General features: G+C 37.2%; 2 protein-coding genes and 1 long non-coding RNA gene across 4 annotated transcripts in view; 1 reads left to right on the plus strand and 2 right to left on the minus strand.

The window, feature by feature from the left end:
* LOC310728269 (kelch-like protein 29) overlaps nucleotides 1-6,705 on the minus strand; it is a 91,633-nt gene extending 84,928 nt beyond the window's left edge. For both annotated transcript variants that reach the window (XM_083545498.1, XM_083545497.1), the window contains exons 1-2: nucleotides 6,430-6,705; nucleotides 3,582-3,647 (exon numbers count right to left, since the gene is read on the minus strand). The gene's annotated coding sequence lies outside the window, so the exon portion shown is untranslated. The remainder of the gene's footprint in view (nucleotides 1-3,581; nucleotides 3,648-6,429) is intronic.
* On the plus strand, nucleotides 386-5,034 carry LOC310728290. The gene is made up of 2 exons (XR_014534230.1): nucleotides 386-3,817; nucleotides 3,977-5,034. It is a non-coding gene; the product is annotated as an uncharacterized lncRNA (long non-coding RNA).
* A 1,148-nt stretch (nucleotides 6,706-7,853) lies between the features above and the next one.
* On the minus strand, nucleotides 7,854-10,415 carry LOC310728177 (tribbles homolog 2-like). The gene is made up of 3 exons (XM_083545367.1): nucleotides 10,157-10,415; nucleotides 8,855-9,147; nucleotides 7,854-8,727 (listed from the first exon to the last, which is right to left on the minus strand). The coding sequence occupies exons 1-3, from the start codon at nucleotides 10,295-10,297 to the stop codon at nucleotides 8,274-8,276; spliced, it is 888 nt and encodes a 295-aa protein (XP_083401493.1). The 5' UTR covers nucleotides 10,298-10,415; the 3' UTR covers nucleotides 7,854-8,273.
* Between the last annotated feature and the right edge of the window lie 122 nt (nucleotides 10,416-10,537).

Consider the following 10,537-nt stretch of genomic DNA (forward strand, 5'->3'; position numbering starts at 1 on the left):
GACAACATCTTTCACATTTTTGTTTAATTTTTTTTTTTTACATATATGTACAATCCAGATTGATGGGTGTGGCAAAAGTCAGAGGTTTGGTTTAAAACACAACGTCAAGCCTTTGTCTGGAATGTTTAAAAGTCAAGTTTAAAATAGAGGTGCAAAGACCAAGCACATCTCCATAGGTTTCAGAGAGCTTTAAAAAAAAACTGCAACCTGAGACACATTGTATATGTGTATATTGAAATACTTGGAATCCGTTTAGTGATCCTGGGACTAATTTGCAGTTTTGTGCTGGACTGTCATCATTCCTGTGTGTGGTTAGTGGAAGTGTGCCATGCTGATGACAAAGCATGACATTTAATAAGTACTTTCATGTTAAAGTCTATTCAACTTTTCTTTTTTTCTTTTGTCAGCAAAACCCTTTTCTCAAGTGTTTCACAGGTAGAATACTTAAGCACCGAAATATTAAACCAGGATTCTTTGTAGAGTGATCTTAAGTTTGCAGCCTGTAATTTTAACCAGCCCTTCTGGCAACTCAATTCTTTTCAGCTGTCTGAAAAGTAAACTATTCTAAGTCCTGTAACTTTCACATACAATACAAGGTACTTTATAGAACTGCCCTGTACATCTATATAACGCCAATCTTGCTAAATGCTCACCAGCCGCAGAAGACATTTACATGCAACCTGTTCATGCGACACGTGCGACGTCCCCATAACTTAACACAATTAATTTGTATGTTCCAAATTTAGAAGATTCAATCATTTTGATTCCTTTTCAGAGGCATTAACACTGACTTACAACCTTGTCCCCATGAAGCTATAATCTGTGTTCCAAAAAAATGCAATCAGCATTGTGTCTCCTGTAGCTCATAGGAAAATACCTTCTTATTAAAAATCACCCATGTATACATGCCTGCCTTGAACATGAACCTTGAACAAATTAAATACTCCTCACAGAAACTTGTTAAATCATTGCAACCTTTGATCTTATAAATATACTGTAAATGGAATATTGTCTAGTATATCATAAATTGACGCACAGCATGTACTTCCTTGCCATATGCATCTTACTCCTGAGCCAATATTCTTGAAAATATCTGCACTAAAATATACTTGTCATGATCACCTGATTGAGGTTGATTTTTTTCCTTGTTTTCCACATCTTTATTATTTCTTCCTAATTGTTTTCCTTTGAATCGTTTTGCTATTTTGGAAAAAAAAAATCGTGGTCCTGTTTTACATCTTACATCTTCTGACATCTTACACCTTCTTACATCATCTCTCCTCACCTTCTCAACATCACCGAGCTAAGCAAAGACGTCATTTCATTGTGCTGTAATTAAACAAGTCTTTATTGCTTCTTAAAAAAAAGAGACATCCATATTTATGCCTAATGTTTTACATATTGCTTTTTCATGTGGCAGAAAAAGTAAAAAAAATTTTTTTAAACTTTGACTCTCCATAAACACTTGGAAAAGTCTTTAGGCAGGGCAAGTCGAGCAGGAAAATCGCCTCGGGGCAGTCTGGTGTGATACAGGTGATGCTAAGAGCAATAAACAACAAAAAAGCAAATGTAGATGTCACTACAAAAAATAAATCATCAGAAAGGGAAAAAGTGCATCACTGCAGTGTGTCAGCACAAGTCCTTGGCACTGATCAAGTGTATCTGCATGCTCCATCGTCCCGTGAATATAACAACTATTCTACACATCTGTGAAATATATTTCTTTAAATAAATGTATGTAAGTGTAGTGTAGCGAATCTGAACTGCTGTCATGGAGCAAAACGACAGCTATACAGCAAAAGCCGTGAGGTAAATTTTTGTGTTGATGGGAGGAGAAAACAGCATCTTGGTCTCGTTATGAATTAAGTTTGCGTTAGCTGTCTTCAGAAAAGCCACATTCTCAAGCTGTGAACTTGGCCCACTTTTACACAAGCCTCCATAACATTAGTGAAAGCAATTAACCTTTAGCCTGCAGCTGTACAGTTAAAGTGGTGCGAAAAATTCCCTCTGCTCATTTTGATCTGACACTACGCATCAGAAACAACGTGATTAGACACGCAAATGAAAAACTTTTCATGTACTACTTTACTTTACTTTCAGGACATCAGGGCATTTATTCAGGTACGAGTTACTCATTCCCAATATACATTTAAATACCTAATAATAACAACACAGAAATGGACTATAAATGAGAAACTCTGCCAGCCATGGTAGTTGTACAAGGTTATCAAGGTTATTCTGAAAATTTACTTTGCAATTTACTTGACTTCAGTCAACTGACAAACCAATATGAAATGACCTACACTGCCAGTCAAGTTTTTTTGCCCTCTACATTTTTGCTTTTAATAACATTTTAAATAATCTTCTATTTTTTGGAAAAGTAACCAAAATACAGACAAGTGGATCAAAAAATGTTAATTAATAAATGCATGAATTGCAAAATGGTAGAAATTGGTATTTTATTGAAATCTAAACTAATTAGGTACTTGCACACACACCAATTCTATGTAGTTAACAGTTAATAATATTTTGATCCTGAGAAGGAAATAAATACAGAAAAGTGCAGTTTTCTATACAGTCGTTTGTGAGTGATATTCCTTTCCTTTGATAGCCTTTTTTTTTCTTTCCTTTAGCTACTACCAATTAGTTCCTGCTAAAAAGAGAAAAAACACACCATTTGTACATGTTTGTATACATGCCGATTCTTTGATGACTTTTCAACCAAATACTGCTTCCAACAAATTCATTAATTATATTCATTGTACATGATCGGGTGTCTGAAAAAAAGGATTCGCAATGATCGCTTGATGTATTAGTGTATGTGTATGTGACCAAACATTAATGCCCAGGACAAAAAAAATACTTAAATACTTGCGGCAATACACTGAGGCAATACTGTGCAACAAAATACTTTTTATTAAAATTTGAACTTGTTTTATACAGTAATAATTCTTTAATAATGCTCTGCCTTCACTCACAATGTAAAGCAAATGCTGTGCATCCCACTTCTCCTCCAAACAGATATTTATTGCAAACAGATATTTATTTCCTTCGCTTGAATTTTCCCTGTGATCTGCATCTTTTACACCTTGACACATGGCGATTAAGCTGTCTCGAGCTAAGAGGCAAAGGAGCAGGCGCCCCTCCGTGTGAAACAGCATCACAGCAGGGATCCCAGCATGATATCTCTCCAACTCAACACAACCAAAACGGCCCGGCTCACATCAGCCTAGTCAGACACACCATCCAGCTTTCATACTCGAAAATCTGCCCTGTGACCCAAGCTGTCAAACTCATAGCGATAGTCAGAACAAGCTCAAACGCGGCCGTTTTCAAACTGACTTCAAAGCATGCGAGCACATCGAAGATGATCCCCTGTTCATCCGGCAGTACAGCCCAGGCATGCTTTTATCAAAAAGGATCAGATTTTTTTTTTTTAAATAGGATAAAAAACTTTATTTTTTTTTTTATCTTATCCTTAATCTTTTACCTTGACATTCTGGAAAAAGATAAACGTGTAGATAGGTTTCTATTACATAATAAATAATACAAAATGATAAGCATAATCCAAAGTCGCTTACCAAACAGTGTCTCTGCCCGATGCGCATTACAGTCAGCAACGTTTCTGCCACCAAAGCAAACAGCTCCTGTTAAAGGAAAATCAGAAAAAGACAAAGAAAAATTTACCTAATAGCATCAGGAAATATATAATAAACTACAACTATGTTAAGAGATAGATATATTTAGAAATTTTCATTACATTCTTAAATAAAAATAAAGAACATTGTAGGATAATTAAATTCCAATTGTGTTTTAGGTCAGCAATTCAGTCATTCATCCATTCATTTTCTCCCGCTTATCCGTAATTCGGGTCGCGGGGGCAGCAGTCTAAGCAGGTCCCCGCCTTCGACTGCTGCCCAATCCTCATAGCACCGTCCCTTACGGTCCCTCCTGCAGGTGGTGAGCCCATGGGAAGGGTCAGCAATTCAATATCTGTAAATACCTTCATCCTAAAAGCCAAACTAGGCAAGCAAAGCTAAAATCTAAGTATAAACCTAATATACTAAAAGAAATGAATGCAGAAATTGCTATCATATGCACAAGGACTTGAAGCACAGCCTCCAATCTTTGCACTGTTTTCAAGGCATGAACTATTCATAGATGGGACATCCATTAGATAGAGCAGAACCTGCAGATCTGCAACACTTTCTGAACCCTTAATGTTGTTCTGTCCGAATTCGCAGCGACATTACCCAATTACAGCTCTTATTTTGCTGAAGGGCTGTCAACAAGCTTTTAATCATTTCCTCTTTTTAGCATCACCAAGGACGTGATGATAAACTCAAAGAAGAGCGTTCATCAACAAAATATAGGAAGCAGCCGAGAACCATGCGCTTTGCGTTTGACTACAGCCTCCAGAAAAAAAATGCACACAAAACTGAGCCTTTTTAATGACATGCCAGGAAATGGCTTATCAGATTTTACCAACAGCGCTTAGAGTGATGATGTCTTTAAAAATTACTTTTATGTCGTTTTTCAGTTCTGTACCCAGCACACAAACAAAAGCAGACAGATGGTGTGGTGTGGTGTGGTGCTGTTCCTGCTATTCCATCTCATGAGGTGTCTGTAAAAACCCAGTGTTACAAAAAGATGGATGTGAATATTCATGCTGGAGATCTGGCTCACCTGTCAGACAGCAGAATCATAAGATAATGTAATGCATAAAGCAGAATATGCATTAATTATTCTTAAAACAGCTTTTACTTATGCATTTCTGGCTCAATTAAAAATCATGTATTTCAGTGGGGGAAAAAAATCTGAGAGAGGCAAATATGTCATTTTAATTTCAAATAATTAAAATAAGAATACAATTCATAGCAGAAATGTGCCAAAAATGCATTACACTAAAACTGTGGGGTGCAAAAGTGGATGCTGAATTCTGTTTTCATTTTTAATGGAAATAGTCTTGGACCAAAAAGTTACATAGAAGCAACTGCCATGAAATACACTTCTGTAAAGCAAAAAAAATAAAAATACAGAAACCTTAAGGCAACTGACAAATCACATCATCATTTATGTTATTACAGATCTAGCAGCATGCTGTGATTAAATACATTAATCTGCCGATATATGCTCTACTTCAGATACCATGCATTATTGGCTGTGAATATCACTAACCTATTCATGTGAGGTCACACTCTAAAAGGAGCTCGAAGCTTAAATAAATAAATAAACACATTCAAAATGAAATAAGAGAACACTGATCAGTCTCAGAGCTATGAATTGTGAAGCAGCGACTGACTTTTTTTCCCCCCTTTCACTTCACACATGACTTCACTAACATTCCCACATAGGTCTTTTATCAATAATTCATCATTGCATTACCAGCACATTCATTTGCAGGTAAAGCAAAACAAATCACTCATGGGAAATCAATAGCTCGCACGTCCCACTGGATATGAAAACAGTGGCTGGGAACAATTAGGTAAAACACAATGAACGCTGAGAAGAACACCGAGAGAAAGAGCTGAGGGGTGAGATGAGGGGCGAGCTGAGGGGAGCTGAGGGGTGAGCTGAGCGCACATATAAATACAGGCATTGCACTAAAGTATGAGCTCACCTCTGACTTCTGATTGATTTTGCTGTAATTGAATACAACCACATATGAATTGATTGATACATGGATACATGCACATAAAGCATTGGGGGCTCAACGGTTAAGGCTCTGGGTTACAGAGCAGGAGGTTGAAGGTTCAAGTCTTGGCACTGCCAGTACTGGGCCTTAGAGCAAAACCCTTGAAGCTCTTTATTACAGGGGCACTGAATCCTGGCTGACCCTAACCTCTGATCCTAGCTTCCTAACAACCTGGGATATGCAAAAAAAAAAAAAAGAAAAAGAAATTGACTGCGCTGTAATGTATTGTATATGTGGCAAAAAAACAGGCTTCTTAATTAAATAATATATACATACAAACACAAAACGATGCTTTATACTTTTTAGTTCCTGTCCTGTTATTTTGGATTAACACTTCCCATTACAACCTTAAGTCTATTATTTTTGACAAGAAAAGTTCTAAGCCACAATCCTGACCTGAAAGTGTCAACATACTTAGAAAAAAAAGTACAACCTTCATGCCAAAGTATCAAAAGATGCTGAAGAGATATATAAGCAGTGGACCAGTTGTCATGCTTTATTATTGTTTATAAAGTAATCCCTTGCACCCATATGCATGCATGCTGCAAAACTTTGTGCAGAATCGAGGTTGCTGTGAAGTCGGGCAGTAAATCAGTGGGACAGCGTGGTCCACTGTGCCAGCTTTAAGCTTTTAAGCTCTTTAAATCAGAGCTTAGTGCATAACGCAGTAAAGAAAAGACTATCACCGTTATGCCGTAATGAACCCATGCAGCCAGGCTCCCACGCGCTCTTACCTTTAAAACCGGCTCTCCGATCGGCGCTCTCGTGTTTGTGCGGCTGTTTAATTGTAACCCTGTCTCTAAACCACTCCACGATTTTGGTTCATTCTGCCACAAAAATCGGGCTTCCTGCCGCCAGATTCCGGTTAAAACGGAGCAGGAAGTGTCAGCGCTGTACACGCGCCGGCTCTGATCGCTTGGTGTCACGCAGCGTCCAAGAAGCGCGCGACTCGGAGCCGATGCCCCGCGCGCCTGTCCGCTCGATGTTTCGCTGTGTGTGAGTGGGCGGGGCTACAGCGGGATCACGTGAGCCGCGCTTCTCAGACTCCGCCTCTTTCAGCGAACTCACGCGTCTCTAAGCATTTTAGAGAAGTCGCAAAGCGCCGCCTGGCGGATCCTTTTTTGTTTGTTTTTGTTTTAAAAGATCCTGAATTAGGCGCCACATGCTCCAAAACATGCCCGAAGGAAACAAATAAGCCCCGGGACATGCCATTTAAAAAGGGGCCCCATACACAGCCATGTATCCTGTATCCAATGTATCCAATGTAACATTTACAGATGTATTCAATCCACGCCACTGAGTCAACTGTCTCCTTTTTCTTGTATATAAGTTTATTTTTTTTCTTAAAACATTTATGCAACCTTGCATCAATTAAAGTTTACTCATTCAGCCCTTTTCATACTACAAAATATCAGCAATGACAAGAAAAACAAAACCACAAACCGCACAAATAGCAGCTAAGCAAACATGTTTACAAAACAGGGGGGATCTTAATTTGTCTACAAACTTGGGCCTACATACAGCATGCTACAAGCATTTAAAAGTATTTAGGTAATTAGATTTTTTATGTCAAACGACTACTAAAACCTCCTGGGTCACCACCGACTGCTTTAGGCATTACACATGCTATCGGAAAGGCACAAGTTTAAATCCCAGCACCACAAAGCCTCCACTGCTGGGCCCTTGATCAAGGCCCTATCCCCTCAGCTGCTCGGTTCTAAGTTGACACGCATACATCAATAATTTAAATACTACTAATCTACCTTTCATTAAGCAGAGCCAGACAGACATTCTTTACTTCTAAAGACAACAGAAAATATTTTATTATTAAACAGCTTGATTTGATTCTCAAACCATGATTGCCATCTTGTGGCCATGGTGCTCTTCAGACCATATTGCAGACAAAACTGGCAAGTTATTAAGGTTCTTAAAGTACCTTTGTTGGCAGACAGTTAAAACTCAGTCATCAATGATAAGGCACCACTGTAGGGTCTAGCTGATATTTGATTGGGTGGCCATTCTCAGTATTAAAGTAACACTGGATTTTTTTGGGGGGATTTAGTGTTGTTGGTGGGGCTATCAATCAAAAACATAAAAAAACAACAACAGCAAACTTGTGGACAAAGGACAAATAATTGTACAAACAATGCACAAAATATAAGCACCACTAAGGAACATGTGTTTAATGAAGCGGTTAGTAAAATGTATACACTGCTGCAACTTATATCAGTCCAACACACATCATGTCACTGTCACTGCTGTGCTGAGAATAATAATAGAGCAGACAAATAAAATCTGGTGAGAATTCCTCTGCTGGCTTCTTTATATTCATGAAGCCGTGTCTGATAAATTGTGCATACCACTGGATAAATCTATAGTCAGTACATGCATACATAAAAATGACAAACGAAGTATATGTACAACAATATATGCATTTAGATATGAATATAGATACATTTCACCTAAATTATTAACTAACAAGGACTATATATAAACTGAGGGTCTCCTCTATAGACCAATTAAGGCAGTTTCAGATGTGCAAGTATCATCTGTGCTGATGTATGGCCACATCCAAAAATTAGTTTATGGTAATTTGCTTTAAAGATGGAACTGTTTGATCTTCCTCTCTGTAGAACATCTTCCTCCACATATACTGAGAGTAACCACTAGAGGAAAACCAAGGATGGGACAAGATTTCATCCGCTGTTAGCCGCTCTGAAGGGTCTGATCGAAGGATACTACATATGAGACACTTGGCTTTAGGTGAGAGAATCTCTGGGAGATTAAATTTGCACTTCTGGATTTTTCTGTACAGACCATTGAGGTTTGAGTGAATGAATGGATATGACCCAACCAGAAGGGTATACAACATAACTCCAAGAGTCCACACATCGGATGCTTTTCCCGAGAATGTACTCTCAGGCTGTAGGCTCTCTGGACTTATATAGACTGGACAAGTGTGCTTGCCTGATACAAAATCATCCTTCTCTAAAATAAATGCATCTTCAAGGGTACACAGTGTCAGCTGGGTTCTACATAAGAAAAAAATCATGAATCATTAAAAAATACACAAACAAATAAAAAGATGATCATCAATTTTCTTGTAATATTAAGCTTTCAAACATTTCTTTACTTTTCAAAGAAGAAACAAAGTCTCACCTCTCAACATTTTTAAAGGAGAAATTTTTCAGATTCAGACTATGGAGAACCACACCATTATTATGACAATGTGCCACAACAGAGACCACCTGATGAAACAGGCTCAGGGCTTCATCTTCACACAAGGCTTTTGAGAACTGAACATATCTGTACAAATGGCCATACATATGTTCAAAGAATGCATAGGCTGTAGAGTGTCCACGGATAATTTCAGATGGATGGTGTAGGTTGGGATGAACAGGAAGGTGAAAGTACACAGCTAAGGACTGGGAATATCTACTAATGGGGAAAACCTGCAATAATGTAAAAGAAAGAAAGAAAGATTGTATGACTGCATAATTGTGAAAACATTATTATTATATGAACTTTTATCTGATGATCAGTTTTCCCCCAAAGGTTTTACTGTTATCTTTACATTATAACCTGTTGAATGCACCAGTTTCCTAAAACCATCATGCAGTTTTGCAGTTTTACTACTCATTCTACAATCACTACAATTAATGCACATGCTGAGAAGTGTGTAATTGTGTTGGAATACTGTCTAATGCTGAAGCATACAGTGCATAAGCAACTAAATAGGAACATATTTTGAAAATAATGTTAGTGTTGTTTTTTAACCACCTCATTTTTTATTCTTGAAATAATTATTTCATTATTTAAATTCATCTCAAAAGGTTGAATACTTAAATAGTTTAATACTTTGCAGCTGGTGAATCTTACAAAGGTCTGATAATATTGCCATGATAAAATGGTATGATAAATTGATGAACAGACCAAAAGAAACAAAAAGAAGAATTGAAAGAAAGGAAGCTCGTATAATTGCATAATTGTGAAATGTGCATTATTGTATTCTTTGATCTGGTGATCATTTTGTTTTATTTTTATTTATCTGTTTGTTTTTTATTTGTTTGTGTTTGTGATTTTTTTTTATTAGAAATTTCATTGTTTACTGATTTGGCTTCAATCAAGTTGACTGAATATTAAATGTAACACGTCGACATCGACTTTAACTGTTTTGTATAAGAGTCTGCCAAATGTCGTAAGTGTAATTCAAAATGTCAGTGTTATTTCAAGAACCTCATCCACCTTATTTGAATGAATTCTACAGTTAACTTTATACAGTAAATGTTCATGTGCAAAGAAAGAAAGAAAGAAAGAAAGAAAGAAAGAAAGAAAGAAAGAAAGAAAGAAAGAAAGAAAGAAAGAAAGAAAATCCTTAGGTATTGAGCTTTGCTGTTCTGGCTAGAACACAGCAGTATTTTTCACTGGCCATATGGGTCTACGATAATCAGCTCAGCTCACCTTACAGAACAGATGTTTGCCGCTGTGCACGTTGGCAGCTTTAAACACGTTTTCCGCTATTTTCTCATGTAAGACATATTTCCCAACGCCGATACACTGTGAACTGCCGGACACTTTCGTGGAAGACAAAGTCGAAATCATTTCTTTTAAATCAATAAATCAATAAAACTCAGTGCAATCAGAAGGAAACGCTGCTACAGGAGTCGTTAAACCGCAAGTGGAACGCTAATCTAAATCTAAATATACTCGACTTTTCTAAAAATAAAAAAAAAACAACAACAACAACAACAACAACAACACCAACAAAAACTGCAACAGACTGCAAAACGAATAAACTACTGTAAGCCAACTCTAAACTAAATACAGAATTCTGGATATTAT

Source organism: Silurus aristotelis (genome assembly GCF_946808225.1).
Source record: "Silurus aristotelis genome assembly, chromosome: 6".
Classification (NCBI taxonomy): Eukaryota; Metazoa; Chordata; class Actinopteri; order Siluriformes; family Siluridae; genus Silurus; species Silurus aristotelis.

What these genes read in the sequence shown, in the direction of transcription:
- LOC310728177 (XM_083545367.1), bottom strand. Translation starts at nt 10,297, where the DNA reads ATGATTTCGACTTTGTCTTCCACGAAAGTGTCCGGCAGTTCACAGTGT. An exon ending in GCAAACATCTGTTCTGTAAG is followed by an intron (nt 9,148 to 10,156) that starts GTGAGCTGAGCT and finishes ACATTATTGCAG; the next exon opens with GTTTTCCCCATTAGTAGATA. An exon ending in TCCTTTAAAAATGTTGAGAG is followed by an intron (nt 8,728 to 8,854) that starts GTGAGACTTTGT and finishes TTTCTTATGTAG; the next exon opens with AACCCAGCTGACACTGTGTA.